The sequence below is a fragment of the Sporisorium graminicola genome, chromosome SGRAM_20 (assembly GCF_005498985.1).
Source record: "Sporisorium graminicola strain CBS 10092 chromosome SGRAM_20, whole genome shotgun sequence".
Lineage (NCBI taxonomy): Eukaryota > Fungi > Basidiomycota > Ustilaginomycetes > Ustilaginales > Ustilaginaceae > Sporisorium > Sporisorium graminicola.
In genome coordinates, this window is record NC_043729.1 from 1 (window position 1) to 18,910 (window position 18,910).

At 56.1% G+C, this 18,910-nt stretch overlaps 6 protein-coding genes across 6 annotated transcripts; 2 read left to right on the top strand and 4 right to left on the bottom strand.

The window, feature by feature from the left end:
• Window positions 1-366: 366 nt before the first annotated feature.
• Window positions 367-2,367, bottom strand: EX895_003191 (uncharacterized protein; the record flags this gene model as incomplete). The annotated part of the gene is made up of 1 exon (XM_029883789.1): window positions 367-2,367. The coding sequence occupies one exon, from the start codon at window positions 2,365-2,367 to the stop codon at window positions 367-369; it is 2,001 nt and encodes a 666-aa protein (XP_029739595.1).
• Window positions 2,368-3,081: 714 nt separating this feature from the next.
• On the bottom strand, window positions 3,082-4,494 carry EX895_003192 (uncharacterized protein; the record flags this gene model as incomplete). Its single annotated transcript, XM_029883790.1, has 1 exon — window positions 3,082-4,494. One exon carries the CDS (start codon window positions 4,492-4,494, stop codon window positions 3,082-3,084), a length of 1,413 nt encoding a protein of 470 aa, XP_029739596.1.
• A 1,479-nt stretch (window positions 4,495-5,973) lies between these two features.
• Window positions 5,974-7,698, bottom strand: EX895_003193 (uncharacterized protein; the record flags this gene model as incomplete). Its single annotated transcript, XM_029883791.1, has 1 exon — window positions 5,974-7,698. One exon carries the CDS (start codon window positions 7,696-7,698, stop codon window positions 5,974-5,976), a length of 1,725 nt encoding a protein of 574 aa, XP_029739597.1.
• Window positions 7,699-9,264: 1,566 nt separating this feature from the next.
• EX895_003194 (uncharacterized protein) lies at window positions 9,265-11,325 on the top strand (the record flags this gene model as incomplete). The annotated part of the gene is made up of 1 exon (XM_029883792.1): window positions 9,265-11,325. One exon carries the CDS (start codon window positions 9,265-9,267, stop codon window positions 11,323-11,325), a length of 2,061 nt encoding a protein of 686 aa, XP_029739598.1.
• A 605-nt stretch (window positions 11,326-11,930) lies between these two features.
• Window positions 11,931-13,424, top strand: EX895_003195 (uncharacterized protein; the record flags this gene model as incomplete). The annotated part of the gene is made up of 1 exon (XM_029883793.1): window positions 11,931-13,424. The coding sequence occupies one exon, from the start codon at window positions 11,931-11,933 to the stop codon at window positions 13,422-13,424; it is 1,494 nt and encodes a 497-aa protein (XP_029739599.1).
• Window positions 13,425-13,662: 238 nt separating this feature from the next.
• On the bottom strand, window positions 13,663-17,400 carry EX895_003196 (uncharacterized protein; the record flags this gene model as incomplete). The annotated part of the gene is made up of 1 exon (XM_029883794.1): window positions 13,663-17,400. One exon carries the CDS (start codon window positions 17,398-17,400, stop codon window positions 13,663-13,665), a length of 3,738 nt encoding a protein of 1,245 aa, XP_029739600.1.
• Between the last annotated feature and the right edge of the window lie 1,510 nt (window positions 17,401-18,910).

Here is an 18,910-nt window from a genome sequence, read left to right on the forward strand (position 1 = left end):
ACCCTAACCCTAACCCTAACCCTAACCCTAACCCTAACCCTAACCCTAACCCTAACCCTAACCCTAACCCTAACCCTAACCCTAACCCTAACCCTAACCCTAACCCTAACCCTAACCCTAACCCTAACCCTAACCCTAACCCTAACCCTAGTGGACTCAAAGATGATGCTAAAATTGTGAAGATTGAATGTGTCGGCGAAAATCTGAAAACGGTACAATCTTTATGAACCGGCACTGTATGTGTAGTGAACGCAGCAAAGTAGCAATGATCGCAGTAAAGGTGCCCGTTTGTGGCAGTAGTCTGAGCCGGGCACACTAAGTTGCAAACGGTGAATTCTGTATATCGAACAAAGTTGAGATGTGGCATCACGCCTTGAGTCGAAGCGAGGCACGCATTCTACCTTTTGTACCCGGCCTATTGCATCGAGCGTAGTAGGGTATAAAGGTCAAGTCACGTCCTCGACCTGATTGCTCATAGTAACCCGGCAGATTATCTTTCTCAAAGGCAGCTGCGAAACCGACTGCGTCGTCGACTTTGAGCGTGTAGCCGGCATTGAGCAACGTCAACTTGATGATGCCATCTTGATCGGGTGCGGATACTTGCACGCTGGAATCGTCGGTTGGTGGCTTCAAGCAGAGATGCTTGAAATGCTGCTCGTTCTCCGGAAGCTCGTTGACCCAGGCATTGTCAATATCTTCGATACAGTAGATCAAAGGTCCATAGGCGAGAGTGACGCGCGCAGGCCCAACATCTGGGTGCGAGTAGAGGAAGCGTGGCTTGAGCTGCAATTGCAGGTGATAGCTTCCGGTGCTCGTAATGGGCAGGTAACCATCAACGAGCTTGACTTGTGGCTCGGAGAAGGTGAAGTCCGACTGTGCCCAGCCTGGAATGTGGAGCCAGATTGTGCCGGACGGAGTAATCTTGGCCGCATGCACCGTGACCGAGCCGTCCAGAGGATACTTGGTCTCAATCTTGACCTCGTGACCGAGATAATTGATGTGACCAGCAAAGATTTGGTGAACACCAAGGTCCGAGGGCTTGCCAGCAATGCCTCCGAAGAAGTATCCTTGCAAACAACCCAAGGTGCGCATCACGTTCGGAGGGCAGCACGCGCATTCGAACCAATCAAAGCGCTCACAAGGCTCTTGGTGTGAGCTTGCAAGCTGATTGACGTAGGTGAAGGACCTACCATCCACCGACATACCAGAAGTGACGCTCGAGTTGAACAAGACCCGTTCTGCTACGTCTGCGACACCACCGTCCAGCTTTTGGTGCAGGAGACGATCGGCAAACATGAGCAAGCCAATGCCCGCACAGGTCTCGGTGTAACAGCCGCCTTCATCGGTGCTGATGGGAAGAGAGTGGGGGAGGTCGAAGCCTTCCCACTGTTTGATGCTGCCAATTCCACCGGTGACGTACATTTTTGTTCGCACCATACTGTCCCACAACCGGCGTGCTGCCTTCGAAAGCCCGTCGACTTGCTCTTGCGAGGTGAACTTGCCGGCAGCAGGCGATACAACAAGGTCTTGAACTGCGGTGAGCAGGTACATTGCACGGACGGAATGGCCTTCGATCGTGTCTTGCTCGGCGATTGGCTTGTGGGCTTGCATGTACCAGAAGCTGTACGGCTTGGGCATCATACCAGGGATCGTGTGCGGATGCTCCTTTCGGCGCGCTTGCTCGTCTTTGTAGAACTGCCCACCATCTTTGCCGCGTTCGTTCAGAAAGAAGGTGGCAAGCTTCAAGCAAGCTTCTTGGCCTGTCCGCCTGTGCAGGCGCAACAGTGCCAACTCGATTTCGGGATGACCGGGGTAGCCAGCAAGCTTGCCTTGCTCCAGGCCAAATACAGTACAGCAGTAGTCGACGAAGCGAAGCATAACCGTAATGAGCCTGTCCGATCCCGTCTGCGCATGATATGCCAGAGCTGCTTCAATGAGGTGGCCAAAGTTGTAAAGCTCGTGCAAATCTCGAAGGTTGGTCCATCGCTTCTCTGGTTCATTGACGACAAAGTGGATGTTGAGATACCCATCCGGCTGCTGTGCCTTTTCGATGAGCGTGACAAGGTATTCGACATGAGCTTGTATCTCCTGATCCGGGTGCGCTTGGAGGTGATAGCAAGCGCCTTCGATCCATTTGGCCACGTCGGATTCCCAGAAGAGGTGATCGGGGACCGGCCAGATGGCAGGTGGCATGTCGTAGTAGGGGATGTGCTTGAGGTTGAATGCCTCGTATCTGCCCGTCTTTTGCAGAAGATCGAGCTGGACTGGGATGGTGACTTTGCGAGCTACGCTCTGCCATTGCTCCCAAAACGAGCCCGGCTCGAGTGATGCGTTAACAAACTTTTCTTGTGGGTAGTCTCCTGACATGTTGGTGGTTTGACTGACAAGCAGAAATGATGAGCTCGACGGTCTCCTGGTCTACCGTCCCTTCTGGGCGTCAGTTGGCATCTCTTATGCGAATGTAGGACGGCAACGACCATATCAGCACACGACACGGGATCGTCTTGATTATCGACTCCTTGTGCTCGGAGTTGTGTACATGCCACCTTCCGGCAATCTTGAGTCGCAGCTGGCAATGCGCACAGCAGATGGGACGGACATTGCCGGAAAGCAGCATGGAGCCGAGTCCACTTCGGCAATCTTTTCCTTTCCCCGCGCACGCGATGCTCGGCAATGCTCTCCGACGAGTTGGGCACACAACACGCATATTTCGACAGGAGGCGCATTGGCTCCATTTTTGACAGAGCCACCCACTCGCCTCTGAAGCTTGCTTCAGAGAGGACCGTCTCATGTAATGCATCAAGTCGCCTAGATTACCGCCGAACGTCTTCTTCAAGGTTCAACTGTTTCCGCGACTCGCTCAGGGAAGTACAGATGGTGCTCTCTACCGTCAGTTTTGGACGTTGAGTGGACCAGGTGTTGCATTGGACTAACAGCGGTGCCAAACTTCAGTGCTTTCGAGCGTGTGACGATTGGGCTCTAGAGAGAACTCAGGCTAGAACGAGTCAAGTTGTTTCGCGCATGGGAGAATCTGAGACGCCTTTGTATTACTGACGCCAAACGGGCGTATCTGAGAGCTGTTTAGTTTGCAAAAAGATCAACAGTGTAGGCACTGTCCGTGTTCATGGTTAGGTTGTAGGAGAGCTGGTTGTTGTTGACCGCCACGCTCGAGTTGAACAATACCTGAGGAGCCTGGACGACACCAGCATTGTTGAACGGGATCTCTTTCACTAGCGCGCGCAAGCTTGACTTGCCCGAGAAAGCGGGAACCGAATTGACGTTGGAAACGGTGATTGGGTACGGCCCCTCTTGGCCGCGTGTACCTGCAAGGATATGCACCTTCCCAGCGGAACGGTCTTGAGTCGCGTAAAGGTCGTAGCACGAGGAGCCGGTAGCGCCGGCAAGTGTGATGAGCCCCTGTTGCGCCTGGGTGTAGTAATTGAAAACGTGCCAGTCGCCCATCTTGTCAAACGTAGTATAGTCGTCCGACACGAGCAGCAGTCGGGCCAGGTCGTCATGCAGACCCTTGCCACTACCCCAGTTGGCGCGCAAGCCTGTAATGCCCGTCCTTTCAAAGCGTCCGATGAACCACGCGGTGTAGGCGGGAGTCTGCTCGTCGAGGGCAGCATACTCGTTGATCTGCACCGGGCGATCAGGGAGTCCATATGCTTGTTTGATCTGCTCCAGCTGCGCATTTGACTGAACAGGGTCGTTGCCGCAGTTGGCGGAGCCTCGACCCGAGAGCTGGTGGTAGGCATAGATATCGGGAACGACATTGTTCGCCTGCACGTACTTGGCCCAATTCTGCCACCAGGTGCTGCCAGCGTTTGCAGGCTCCGCAGTAGTGGGCCCTTGCACAGGTACGTCTGTGCCAAATGCATCCTTGTATTTGTGGTAAGCATAGGCATACGATTGCAGGAACTGGTCCTGGCTACGCGGCCAGAAGTTGCTGCCGTCGGGTTCGTTCCAAATATCGATATGAAGGCCAGGGAGCATGTTGTTCGCCTTGAGGTCGGAGATGAGCATGTCTAGGAAGACACCGTACTGGGAGCAGTCGCCATCGTCACAAGGATAGACGTTGGTCGAGGATGTGGCTGCATCTGCGCCCCAAATATCATGAGGTAGCAAGACAAATTTGGATCCTCTAGCCGTAGCGTACTGATAGTTCTGCAATGTCGACGCGAAGCGCGCATTGTAGCCCGTGATGTTGCCTCCGTTGTAGCCGTTGAATGGGATCTGGGCGCCTCCAGCCCTCACAAAGCTCACGCCAGCGCCGGGAAAGAGGTCGGAAGGCAGCGTGGGTGCCTTATCGGGGCTGAAAGCAGGATCGTCAGGAAGACCGTACAAGATGCCGGCTCCGAGGTGTTGTGGGTTGCCACCGTACACGGAAAGGTCCACATAACCTTGGCCACCCAGGCTGATGGCTTTGGTACCGGTGACGAAGGCGAAGGCCAGGGACAGAAGAGCCGCTCTGGCTTGACTGTTAGGAAGCATGATTCAAGTAGAGCTTGAAAGCAATATTACTTGGTGTCTTGAGTTGTTCTTGCTCGATACTGAACTGGGGGAAAAGAGGTGAAGCAGCATCCGGTTCCGCCACTTTTTATGCGCCTCTACGCGATAGTCTCCATCTGCCGCGGATGTGATTCTTAGCAGCGATCTCTACCCTTCTTCTACTGCAACGAGGGGCTCGCCTTCATCTTTTCGGGCCCAACTGGCTGAGAGGCTACCGATCCGGTAATCTCGAAGCCGTTTCATTGATTTTGTCAAATGAAAGAAGAATCGCGACAAAGCGAGGTACAGTACGAAAAAAGCTAGTCGAACAAGGAACACCATTCCTTGGCATCGTCTAAACGGCGGCGCCATCATCGTACTGTAGTGCCTTCACCCTGGGATTCGTACAGTACTGTTTGTTGCAGCAGCGGCAAGCTCTGAGAAACACTATAGGTCATGCAGCATGTCGAGTTCAGTCAAACGAGACGCTGGCATTTGCCGACCGCGTCTTGCTGTACCTACGTTTGAGCGATTCATGAAGTTGCGTGCGTCGGCAATGTGTGGTAGACCGGCGACCGAGCAGAGCTGAGCTCTACACCGGCGATGTGGGTGAAACGACGCTGATCTGATTGTTCCAATGCAGACCATCTTCTGACTGGGTAACGCCAATGCGTAAAGCTTCGGCTATTCATGCAAGCGGGGCCCCTGAATTGCGTTGCAATTGTTGGCAGCACCTGCTGCTGCAAACCTACCCCACATCTGGGAGAGTCACCGGATTTGCGTACCTGATTTCCTCGCTCGGGCTGGCGCACCTTCAGCGCCACTACGGACAGTGTTTCCGGTGATCTTTTGCTGCACCACCAAGTTCTCCTGATCGCGACGTCACCTTAGCGCGCCTTGCATTAGCTTCGGGTATCTTTTTGTTTCCCGCGACAGCCTGGTCACGAGGTGTATGCAGCTTTTTCGACACCATCTATCACTTGCGACAGCGATCCGAGGACAAGCACCTTCCTCTCAGGGTTACTCTCGGGCCAAGGCGAGAAGCTTCTGAGGGTTGTGTACCTATGTCAAACCTATCTCACTTGCATCGTCACATTCGGGCATCAGGCATCAAGCGCATCCTGTTCGTCTTCAAGGACAATGGGAGGCAGGAATAGATGTCGAAGCTCAGCATGTCCTGCTGCTCAGACGTGCTGTCCACGCTCTCCCGTGAGAATCGAGAGTAGATCCCGTGTTCGGAAGCTTGTCCAACAGAAATGCGAGTTGGCAACCACCTGTGGCCCCACAGTCCCAGCTATGCTGGTCGTTGCTCAGGATCGCCGAATCTGAACCGCGTCTCACTCCACTCAGATCGCACAGACAAGCAGACACAGACAACTCAGTGCAGTGGCATAACTCCAGACATACACGTAACATTCCATGAGCGAGCAAAACTGAACAATGAGGGTTGTTGATGTATTGATTGGCATTAGGACCAAACGCTCAGGCGTCCAAAGTGGCAGTGCGTACGTCACCTTCCAACGATTGCTTCTCTTCCTCGTCGTTGAAGGCTTGGACGGCAGCGATAGCAGCGCCCGTGGCCACAGCATCTGCAGGGTAGAGGTGCACTTCGGTGTGCTTGAACTTGCGAGCAGGCACCTTGTGAACGAAGAGCTCGTCGATCTCGGCATATGTTCGGCCCTTTGTCTCTGGCAGTCGGAAGAAGCACCAAGTTCCCACGATCACGCAGGTGCCTAGGTAGAGGAAAGCTCCCTTTGCGCCCCAGTTCCATGCATCCGGCGACAGCATCCTGGGCGTCAGGGTGTTGGTGACCAAGCCTGTCAGGACGTACGCCAGACGAGCGAGCACGATCGTTTTGGCACGTAGTCGGTTCGATGGGACCTCGGAGATGATCGTGTAGCAGACTGGGCCCAGAGTAAAGTTGTACGAAAGCGCAAACGTGATGAGCAGCGCACCGATTGCCCATGAGACGGCTACCTTGTTGGAGAATCCCAGAGCGCCAATCACGATGAGGTGAGCAGAGCACATGACCGCACCCAAAAGGTACAGCGACCTTCGTCCTAGAACGCGCATCAAGAAGAAAGACGAAACGGTGCCGATGATGTAAGAAGTGTTCATCACGATGTTCATCGTGAATGAGTTGTCCTGCGATAGCCCGGCGCGGCGGAAGAAGGTCACAGCGTACGACATGAGCGGATTACCACACCACCATTGGAACGCGAAGCAGACTGCAGCAATCTCTGAACGTCGCAGGTTGACACCGCGGAAGCATTCAAAGTATGTAGCCCCGGCCTGCTCGAGCTTTTCGAGTGCAATGGTGTGCTGCATGAAAGCAACGTGGTTGTCAATGTGTTCTTGCGTCTCACCAGAGACATCGGTCTGGAGTCGTTGCAGGGATTTCTTGGCTTCGTCCACGCGGCCCTTTCGCACAAACCACCAAGGTGACTCGGGAGCAAAGAGACCGACGAGGAAGAGCGGAACAGGATAAATCCACTGAATGGCGAATGGCAAGCGCCAGGCCCAATTGCCGGACATGTTGAGCGTGGCACGAACCACAATAGAACTGAGCAAGATACCCAAGCCCCACGATGCGGTGACCCAAGCGGTCAGGTATTGACGCAGCGACAAAGGACAGATCTCGGAAGCGTATGCTGTCGTCAAGGTTTGAAAGACACCCCAGGGGATGCCCATGAGCACCTCGCCTGCGCTCAGCTGTGGGAGCGACTGAGCGAGAACTGGAGTGAGGATGGTGATCATCATCATGGCCATAGCAGCGCAGTAGGTCTTCTTGTAACCGAATCGGTCCGAAGCCCAACCGTTCAGGGCAAGTCCGATGACTTCGCCGCACAGTGCGGAATTGGACAGTCCGGTTTGCCAGGGTGCAGTGATGACCTTGGTTCCGTCAGGTGCCTTTTCGCCAAATCGGTTGATGAAAGAGTTGGAGCCGTAGAACGAGTTGATGATGACGACATCGTAACCCTCCATGACCAGGGCAAACGAGATGCCAACACTCCACAGCGCGGGCTTCCAGTAGAGGCGGAAGGTGTTGAAAACGCCGAGGTCTCGAAGTTCGTATTTGGCATGTTGTTCTGCTCGCTGCACGATGAGCTCGTACTCTGAACCGAGCATCTCATGGATGCGGTCCTGCTCCTGGCCATCAAGGCCGATCGCGCCCTGGCCCTCGACACCGGAACTGTCTTGCTTCATCGTTCCCGACGTAGACTGAGTTGGATGAGGTGGTGGTGGTGATATGCAGACGTTGTATGTGAAGGGGGCTGGTTGCTGAGCTCGATGAGGTGGTTGCCTTATATTAGCCGAGACTGAGGGAGGAAGGGATGCTTTGATCGTTTGTGAAAGGCGAGGGCTTTATACACACGTCAAGCTCATCACAAACTTTGCAGACGACACTGTTCCTGCTTCTCGCCTGCATATCTTGAAAGAGAGGCGTTGTGGGCAAGGCTGCAGCGGCTGCGGGATGGCTCAAGGAAATGAGACAAGCCTGAGATGACTGTCGCAGTATGTCTTGCAGGCCAATGTGCGGGGTGAGTACCCGCGGACGACAAGCAAAGGAGAAGCGGATGTTACAGTACTGTTCGGGACAGCAAGCACGCGACAGCACGCTTCAAACCTCGTGACTCGCTAGCCGATTGCGGGGACGGTCTCTGCCAGCTTCTTGCTAGATAGCGAATGTACCGTCGGTTTGACTGCCGGTAGGCTATCGGGGTCGGATGAAGCAAGTCGACCCTGCCCCGGGAATCTGATTCTTGGCATGCCGCAGAGGAGTAGCTGCAGGACCCCGCTATGTTGATTGCCAGGTGCGGCCGGGACTTGGGATTCGAGCGGAGCCCCAACACGCCATTGTCTTCTAGGGGTAATCTCGCCTTTCGCCACAGAGACAAAGGCAGCATCATTGTTCTCGATCGGTGTTCTAGCAACTTGAGGTACCCTCTCATTGTGGCCGTGAGATCATGCACGTTCGGGAATCCTAGTGATGCGAGATGCGGGGAATCAGGGTTGGCTCGCAGGGTGACCGTTAGTTCTTTCCTGAAAGGCGCAACTGCGAGGAGCCTTTACTCGTAACACACTTTCCCGAGATCGTTGTACAGATTCCCGAACCCGCTACGGATCGCCGGATACAGACGCGCCGCCCGGCAACACCTTCCGCTGCCAAACATGCTGTTTCCTGACACTCGGTCAAGCTGAAAGGCGCGCGACCAACTCTCGCAAGCATGAAAGCATCACAGACCTTGCCGGTCGGCACCGGCGATCACCTCTTCTCTCGACTTGTCAGGGACCAGCTTTGCCGGTCAAATCTGACAATGGCAGGGACGATGGTGCTCCTCATCTCGCAACGGGATCGGCAACGAGAGACCAACCACCGGTGTCCATCGTCGCGGGTATCCCACATCCTACAACAGACGTCTCGCAAATCTGTGTCAAACAGCATCAGTTCGCCATCATCAGGATACGAGAGTGGGTCCTACAAGGCTTCACTTCGGCCCAAGGCAATAATCAACGGCTCGGTAATCTTTCCAACAGGGTCCTTTTCGATCCGGAGGTTACCCAGTTTGTGCCGTGTACGTTCAACTAGCGGCGGACCCTTTACGTCAACTTCTGCAAACGCCCCCTTGTCTTGATCTGGCACACAACAGACACAAGCACGGTACGCCTGTCCGGATATCACCGAATACATAGACTACCAGAACGGCTACTCTAGATTCCTCTCCAATTGACACAGCGACCACCATCTCTAACGGCGGAACATCCTCGACAATGATCGAAGCAACGAACAACGGCATCCTTCATCGGTACGATGGAGAGCTGCTCCAGATCGAGGCTTGGGGACCAGACGCAGTCCGAGTTCGATCGACTCGAAGCAAAGCTATGCCTGTCGAGGACTGGGGGATCTCTGCTAGACCTCAAGTTGAGTCGGTGCAAATCCAGCAAGTTGCTGCTCAAGGCAAAGACCAGCCAAACGGTACCTGGGAGCTCACCAACGGCAAGATCAGAGCCTCGCTCTCAAACAGAGGCAAACTCACCATCTACAACGCTGTCAGCGGTAAGGTGCTGCTCGAAGAGTATAGCCGTAATCGGGACGACCCTTGCGACCCCAATTGCAGTGCTTTGCTCATCGATGCAAGAGACTTTGTCCCCATCATTGGTGGCGACTATCAGCTGTGTGCGCGTTTCCAGACCCAGGATCGAAACGAAAAAATCTTTGGTATGGGCCAGTATCAGCACGGCCACCTCGACTTGATGGGGGTTGACTTGGAGCTCGCACATCGCAATTCGCAGGCGAGTGTGCCCTTCTTCCAGTCGAACCGCGGATACGGCTTCCTCTGGAACAACCCAGCTGTGGGCCGCGCCACGTTTGGCAAGAACGTCATCACCTTCGAGTCTCGCTGCACCAAAGTGCTGGATTACTGGATTGTGGCAGGTGATACTCCTCGCGACATTCAGCGCGCCTACGCTGCCGTGGTGGGGCGGCCGCCGAAGATGCCAGAGTGGGGGCTTGGCTTCATGCAATGCAAGCTGCGTTACGAAACGCAGGAACAGCTGCTCTCGGTTGCTCGGAAGCACAAGTCGCTTGGACTACCGCTCGACGTTGTCATCTGCGACTTCTTCCATTGGCCTAGACAAGGCGACTGGAAATTCGACAGCACCTACTGGCCTGATCCCAAGGCCATGGTGGACGAGCTGCGATCGATGAATGTCGAGCTCATGGTCAGCATCTGGCCAACTGTAGACAAGCGCAGCGCCAACTACGAGCGCTTCAAGGAAGCAGGACACCTGATCCGAACCGAGAGAGGTGCCCGTACGCAGTTCGACTTTTTGGGTGACTGCTGCATTGTGGACTTTACGCATCCTGGAGCACGAGAGCACGTCTGGTCGATTGTGCAGAAGAACTACTTTGACTTGGGCATCAAAGTGTTCTGGCTCGACGAGGCAGAGCCAGAATACCTCAAGTACGACTTTGACCACTTCCGGTACCACGACGGACCTCTTCTGGCTGTGGGCAACGAATACCCACGATCGTATGCGCGCTGTTTTTACGAAGGGCAGATGGCCAACGGCCAGACTGAGGTCTGCAATCTGCTTCGTTGCGCCTGGGTAGGCTCGCAGAGGTACGGCGCGGTAGTGTGGAGTGGCGACATTGCCTCTTCGTGGTCCAGCATGAGGAACCAGCTCGCTGCCGGTCTCAGCATTTCACTCGCTGGTATTCCGTGGTGGAACAGCGACATTGGCGGCTTCCATGGTGGCGATCCGAACGACGCTGCATTCCGCGAACTTTTGGTGCGTTGGTTCCAGTGGGGAGCCTTCTGTCCTCTCATGCGCCTTCACGGCGACCGCGAGCCACGTCAGCCAAAGCCGGACATTGCCAAGGATGACCCGGACTATTGCCAAAGCGGCGCAGACAACGAGGTGTGGTCGTATGGCCCGGAAAACTTCCCGATCCTCAAGAAGTACATACTGATCAGAGAAGCGCTGCGAGACTACACGAGATCCATCATGAAGGACGCAGAGCAGCATGGCGACCCCGTCATGCGAACATTGTTCTACGAGTTCCCGCAAGATGCGCAGGCTTGGCAGGTGGAGGACGAGTACATGTACGGCCATCGGTACCTCGTCTGCCCCATCCTCGAGCCCGACGCTCGTCGTCGCACTGTCTACCTTCCTGCCGGAAGCAAGTGGAGGCGAGTTACGTTCCAGGCGGCCCAACAAGAGGCGGGATGCATCTCATCCGTCCAAGCATCCGATGAGGCACTGGAAGGCGGTACTATGGTCGAAGCGGAAGCCCCCATCGACGAGATGCCGGTGTTCGAGCGCATCTGATAAGATGCATGCTCGCCGCGAGACCATCTCGATGCATCTGTGCTTGCGAAAACGTTTGTACAAGTGCGTAAACTCAGCCTGTTGGCTCTTTGTTCTGTGATTGTGGTACCTGACCCTCTATATCATGCAGGAAAGGAGTTTGCGAGTGTGAGTGCGTTTTTGGTGGCTTTGAATGTCAGTGTGTGTGGTAGAAAAGTGTTTCCGGCTTCTAGAATCACACACGCACGACGGTGCTGATCTGCCCTGAGTGTCAAAGCACGCGACACTCGGCCCACAACACGTCTGAACTCAGTCTGGGCAGGTGACGTGCACACACACATTCCGGACATTGGCGTGCAGCTGCGCTTCTGCTGAGTTCTGAGAATTTTATTTGGCGTTCAGACCAACGCGAACTGAGCTTTACCAAATAGAAGCCTCGCAGTCCTTGCTTGGTCTTTCGCTTTCACCTTGATCGACTGCTTTCATTGTCACTGGACACCCACCCCAACGCGCGTGGCCTATACGCAGCACCTCTAGCGCCACGTCGAGCTTCCCGATACCACTCAAGGCACTCAAGGCACGAAACGGCACGGCGGACCACCGAAATCCCGGGTCTTCGCGCCACCATGCTTTCGCTCGTGCAGGACCAAATCGCACTGCTGCAGTCTGCTCTCGACGACCCGACGATCCAGTGGAAGAAGCTTGTCCTCGCACTCCTCTGGCTCGTCTATGCCTTCGAAACGCTTCTCTCCCTGCGCCAGTACCGCCTCTACAGCCTGGATACACCTCCGGCCACACTCGCAAGCCATGTGGATCTCGAGACGTTCAAGAAATCGCAGGTGTATGGACGGGACAAGGCACGCTTCGGCTTCTTGTCGTCGGCCGTCAGTCAGTTGATCAGCGTTGCTCTGGTCTACTACGATGTCTATGCCTGGAGTTGGACGCTCGCTGGCTCGGTTCTGACGCACTTCGGACAGAGTGATAGCGAGATTCCGCGCTCGATCGTGTGGATGGTCATCATGTTTGTACTTCGAGAGGTCCCGGCGATGCCGCTCACGTTGTACCGCAACTTTGTCATCGAGCAACGACACGGCTTCAACAAGATGACCGTGCGAACGTTCATCACCGACACTTTGAAGGAGTGGCTCCTTGGGTTTGTAATTGGCGTGCCGCTCATCTCGGCCTTGTTGTGGATCATCCGCTGGGCGGGTTCGTCGTTCGTGTCGTACGTCGTCGTCTTTCTCTTCAGCTTCCAGATCATCGCCATGGTGCTCTACCCGACAGTCATCCAGCCGCTGTTCAACAAGCTCACGCCTTTGCCTCAGGGGGCGCTGCGTGACCGAGTCGTCGCTCTGGCCTCGTCGCTCAAGTTCCCGCTCAAGCACATCTACGTCATCGACGGCAGCAAGCGCTCTTCGCACTCGAATGCCTACTTCTTCGGTGTGATCCCCGGTGGCAACAAGCACATTGTCATCTTTGATACGCTGATTGAAAAGTCGACGTCCGACGAGATCGAGGCTGTGTTGGCGCACGAGCTGGGGCATTACGCCAACAACGATCCGGCCAAGCTGCTGGTGCTCTCGCAGGTGCAGATTTGGTTCACTATGAGTCTGTTTACGCTGTTTATCAACAACGTCTCGCTGTACCGCTCATTTGGGTTCCAGGTTGGGCCGTCGCTATTGGAAAAGGCGACGGGTACGCCTGCGTCGGAGCTGCTCAACTATCTACCCGTGATTATTGGGCTCGAGTTATTCCAGCTCGTGCTGAACCCGACGGATGCGCTGGTCAAGTTTTTGCTCAACGCCGCGGTTCGCAGGATGGAGTATGCCGCGGATCGGTTTGCGGCGAGTCTGGCGCGGCCGGGGCCCACGCCATCGGAACTCGCAGCCGCGGCCGAGTTCAACGCCGACACGCACAACGCTGCCCTCAAGGTCGATCCGAATGACAAGGAGCCGTACGTCGACCTGCTGGCCAAGGCGCTCATCAAGCTGCACGTGCACAACCTGTCGACCATGCACCATGACCCGCTGTTTTCGGCGTACCACTACTCGCATCCTACGCTAGCGGAGCGTCTCAACGCCTTGGCTGCTTTGCGGCCTCGCCTCGAAAAGCAAAAGTGATCCCGCTGCTCAGTCGGCAAGCGCTGAATTCGTAGCGGCAACCAAAGCAGCTTATATGTGGATTGCTAGGTTGTACTGTATATTCTGTCTGGTGTGCTGCAATCAAGACCACCTCTCATCCCACAGCACAAAGATGCTCTAACTGTTGCTCGCGGTTCCATCGGCTAACTAACTTGCATCGAGATTCATCCTTGTCTCGCTTTTGAAAAAGACCACGTTGCTCGCTCCTTTAAGCAGCTCATGCTAGGGGCCTGGGCTGAGCGGCTGGGCCGCCTTTGCCCACCATGCGCGGGCTGAATCGCTCGACCAACGCGGGCGTCCTTGATGCAGGCGAGGCGTGCGTCGAGATGGCCAACACTGACGCAGCCGAGGCAGCAGCCGGTCCCGCCGAGAATGATGCGAAACTGCTGCTGCTCTCCGGTTCTTCCTTGAGCACACTCGGCCTTGTGTGCTGCTGCATGGGTACGTCGTTTCGGCGCGTGTGTGGGTCTGGTTGGCCTGAGCCGATGGTGGCGGCGGCGGTGGAGGCAGTACTCGAACGATCCCATACGGGCAACGAGTGGTTCGAGACGAGCTTGCGCAGTACGCCAGACGCCTCGCGACCAAGCTCCCAGCGCGAAGCCCGGACTTCCCTCTCGACCATCTCGAGCACCGCGCGCGTATAGTACTTGCACTCGACGTGCGCAATGTCGTCCGCTGTTTTGGTCGACATGCGTTCCAAGAATTCAATGCCTTCGGGTTTGAGTGACGACGGAGCCGTCGGGCGCTGGGGAGGAACGTCGTTGGCAACAAAGTCTGCGCTTCCGATCTGCGTGCGCTCTGCCGAGATCTGCGCTTGCAGAGCGCCAGGCGAGTTGGTGATCGACGAGTTGAAGCTCGTGCCTCCGTTGCGATGTGCGGATCCGGGCCTGGTCCCAGGAGCCGAGTCAGTTGCTCCTCCAGCTGCGGCTGTTTGGTCAACGTCGCCACCGCCGGCTGCTCCGCCGCGAGGAACGGTCAGCGCATGCCCATACGCCCAGATGACAAGCGCACACAGATACTGGCACCAGCGATGGTGCAAGACCTCATCCAGACCCGTCTCCCTGTCCGAAGCCTTTCGTGCAGCCGACGCATTTCCCATCATGTTGGTGCTTGCTTCTCTATCGCGCAGTACGGGATAAGGTAGCGTTGGATCCAGACCTCGCCCATCCTCTGCTGCTGCTGAAGCACAGACAGGTCCGCTCCTAAAAGTCTGGATGGTGCCGTACGACTCGGTGCCTGTGCCGAGCAACGAGGTGCGCAGGAAGTTAACTGCGTACCACACGGCCGTACGTCCATCAGATGTACGCGCCCACTCCTTGACAGACCGACGTGAGGCATTGAAAGTGGCCCGATCGATGAAGCGACCAAGCACGGAGGGTAGCCCAGCATAAATTTGGATATCGACGATGTCGGCGAACAAGGCAATTTGAGCTGCCGTGACCAGACTTGGCGTGGCTCGATGAATCAAACGCGTGCTGGACTCCTCGTCGGCCTTGATGTATGCTATGTCCATGCGAGCCTGTAGCGAAGAGTATGCGGCCGACAAGCGATCCTTCCAGTTGCCGATCCCGCTGTCCCCTCCTTTGCTACCCCCAGGCGAGACTTCTGCGCCCAACAAGACATTCTGCTTCCACTGCAGGTCGTAGGCGATGCTCATAAGACCGTGTAGCAGTACAAAGCGTGGGAATGCGTCGAGCTCCTGGGGCGTCTTGGCAGGACTGAGGCAGGCTTTGAGCGCAGGGATGAACGGACCGGGCGGCTTGTAACCTGTGCGCTTCCGCAGGCGGTACCAAGCCTCGGGTGTCGTCTTGTTCCATTCGTCGTCGCTGCAAGGGAGATGAAGCTGGATCTGGAAGGCAGAAAGCGAGGGAATGTGTCGGAAGATGGTGGCGTGTTGAGCATCCAGCATAAACTCGAAGAGAGCGATGCGTTTCTTTTCCTCCTCCCTCGCCCAGCTGCGCCACGACTCTTCCGAGTCGTCAAAGCGGATGTGTCCAGGGGTGGTGGCGTTGAAGACGGCGTTCCTGCGAGCAAGTGTTACAATAAAGTTATGGAAGAGGTGGGCCATCTCGTGTTGCGGTCGAGTGCTCATCATTTTGCCAAAGGTTTCGGTGAGGACGAGCGCCTGTAGCATTGGGAGCGTTGCGCGTGCTGGACGGAAATCTTCGAGACTGACGACGGCACCCCAGATCTTTTGAGAGATGCGTACTGCCAGCTCGTGAGCGGGGAGACCAGCAAAGTGAGCGCCGATGACGACAATGGCACTCAAGAGCATGGGATCCGTGGTGCTGGCTGCAAAGGTGGGCTCATGAATGAGCGGATAAAGCCGATTGAACTTGACAAAGAACAGGTAGATGTAGCACCTCAATGCCGAAGGTGTGAACAGCGGTGAATTGGGCAGCTCGCTGACGGATTGGAGGAAGATGAGGAGCCGGTGGTGAGCGACGGGATCGAGATGGTAGGTGACTCGACTGGGAATGTCAGCCTGGAGGGTTGCAAAGTAAGCAAGGTCCTCGAGGGCATTGGGCGTTTCCACTTCGCTGCCTGACATTAGGATACCATCAGAGCTCATGCCACGACCAAAGCTGTGAGCATCCGCTGGCGCGCCACTGGCTGGACCACCATTCTGGGAGCCGTGCACGTTGCCGAGGAAGCCTCCCATGCCATCTGAGCTGCTCGGGGAGAAGCCGGAGGTTTGGGAGTGTGGACCGCGCGCGTTGCTGCTGGCGGTGGGTGCGCGACTCATACTTCCACCCCAATTGGAGCCGCCAAAGGGATCGACGCCATCAAAGAGCCAGCCAAAGTCGGCTGTGTGATCGACGACGGGCGGTGCAAAGGGAAAGATGTCTTGATTCGGAGGCTGGAAGGCCGAGGGCGGTCTAGGGGCAGGAGCAGCAGCCGCAGCGGTGGTGTCGATTTCCGCCAAGGGCATGGGCACGTCTTGCCTCGTCGTATCCTGAGAGGTTTCATTCCAGGCAGCCATATACGAGGCTGAAGGAGGCGGCGCATAACTTCCCGCGGTCGGATCATTAGAGATGGGATCGCCGGGCATCCAACGGAAGGGACTGTCAGTTTGAGCAGAAGCCGCAGCGGCGGCAGCTGCATCGTTGCTGGCAACGGCGTTGGATCGCAAGTCGGGGTGTGACGATGCACCTGCCCAGATAGGTTCGTTCCGGTAGGATGCGGGAGGGTATGTTGCTGCATGAGCGCCGGAGGCGGAAGTGGACCGAGGATCGAACGCAGGTATGGATGGCCTAGCATCATTGCGCGAATTGGATGAAGCCGAGCGGTGAGACGAAGAATCGGCGGGGTAGTTGCGCATAGGCCGTGAAGACGGCGGCGACATGGGAGGATGATGCGGCCAGGTGGTGGCTGAGCCATAGACTGCTGCTGCTGCTGCTGACGGACGCGAGGGGGCATATGGTGGACCGGCTGGATCGGGCCATGAAGAAGACGCGCCATGCTGTGTTTGAGCAAAGTCGGATGGCTGAGCTGCAAAATCGCGTGATTGGTTGAGACGATGATCGAGACCGTCTTGGACAAAGTCGTGCTGGTCGTCGTCTTGGTCTGAGTCTTCCTGCTGATGCGCTTCCGACTGGCGACCGGATGTGGAAGCAGCGGCGGACTTGCGTCGCTTGTTGGAGGTGGAAGTGTGCTTGGTTGGCGAAGTGGAAGTGGCGGGCGTGTCGTCTGCGTCGTCGTCATCGCCGTCCTTGTTGCGATTGGACCATCTTCCAAGCGTCTTGCCACGAAGAGCGTGCCTCTCGAGGTGGCGTACGAGCAGATCCTGGCGAACGAAGGTGCGATCGCACTGGTTGCAACTCAAGACGCGCGCCTGGTCGTGGTTGAGCTTGTGTCGAAGCAGATGATCGGGACGCGAGTAGCTCTTTGTGCAGCCTGGCTGATCACAGGTGTACCTCATCTCGGAGGAAGAGGAAGATTCCTTGCGCGCCATGATGGGCTGAAAACGCTGCGTGGTCTCTGACGTGCAGAAGATCCGGGCAGTGACGAACGAAGGTAGGAGGCTTGCGAGAGAGTGGATGGTTGAGACTTTAAAGGACGGATGCGAGAACGCAGCGCTGAGCTGTGATACTGTACAGCGCAGCCGTGCTAGTCGATTGGATTTGTGGCACGAGCGGCGAAAAGGCCGACTGACAATGCTAAGTGCGTCGTTTCGTTCGGAAGCCCGAATGAAATGCGAGACCGATCGCGGAGGAAAGCGAGACCGAGACGTGCCACCGAAGAAGCGCGGTGTGGTGTGGTGTAATGTGGTACCCAAGCTCGAGTTGGAAAGTGCGATAAAATAGCGAAGGTCGAACTAAGCTGCGGAGTGGAGAGTGTCTTCGCACGAGAGTCAAGGTTAGTCTCGGCCGCTTTGATTGTTGTTGACGGCTGCTTGCTCTGTGAAGTGAGGTGGGACGCAAGCGGCGGTTTGCAGACTGCGGACAGGGATACCGCTTTGCCGCATGTTCCGCCACGAGGGCAGGGAGAGCAGAGAGAGAGGCGAGCTCAGAGCAAATGAGGCTCCAGCGTCTTCGACTGCTCGAACCAAACAAGCAAGCAAGCGGTGCCCGAATTTAAAGAGGCTGCGGCGCGGCGCAACCGTGGTGCAGGCGAGAGGAGTAGGATGGTAGAAAGCTGCAGGAGAACGTCGATAGATCCTGACCGGAAAGTCACGTCGCAGCTGGTCGAAGACGGGGGACGGGCGTAGAGTAGGATGGTGACAAGCGAAAGATGGATGGACTGAGAAGGATGAATTGCGCACCGGAAACGTGAGGGTGGGGCGTTGCCGAGAACTATTGAGCGTGGGTGACTCCAAGTCTGAGTCGTGTGGAGCCTGGAGCCTGCTCAGCACAGTTGCTGCCCCACTTTTTTGCCCCGAATCTCTCCTTTTCCTCCTCGGAACCCTAGCGTGGGCCGAGCTAGACTTAGCGCCTTGAGGAAGGCGCGATGCCCACTTTGACTCAATTTTCTTTTTGCTCGCGGACAGCATCGGTCAAATATTCAATTGCCTCTGTGTTAGGTTTCGTGCTCCATCAGTCATAATCGGGCCGTTGTTTGAAAAGGGGAGCGTGCGAGCGAGCCTATCCAAAAAACCCAAACGAAGCTGCAGACCGGCATGCAGCGTCGAGTGGCACTCCGCCTGTCACTCGACGTGAGCCGGAAACGCATCCGAACGAGGCGGGAGAGCGTGGTTTCCATCTTTTTTTCTTTTTTTTTGTTTCGCTTTGGAAATCAGCAGGCTGCCCATGTGCCTAGCCAAGAGCGGCGGGCGGGTGAGGTATCAGACACTGGATTCGGCTTGGCCTCGTGTATCGATAGCGAGCAAAGGTGATTGATTGATTGATTACTGTCTGGTTGCTTGATTGACTGACTGCTTGGTTTGATTGCATCTTGCTCGACCTTCTCCTCCACCATCGTCGTCGCTCCTTCACGAGCCGGCTGCTGGACAGCTCACTAGCAAT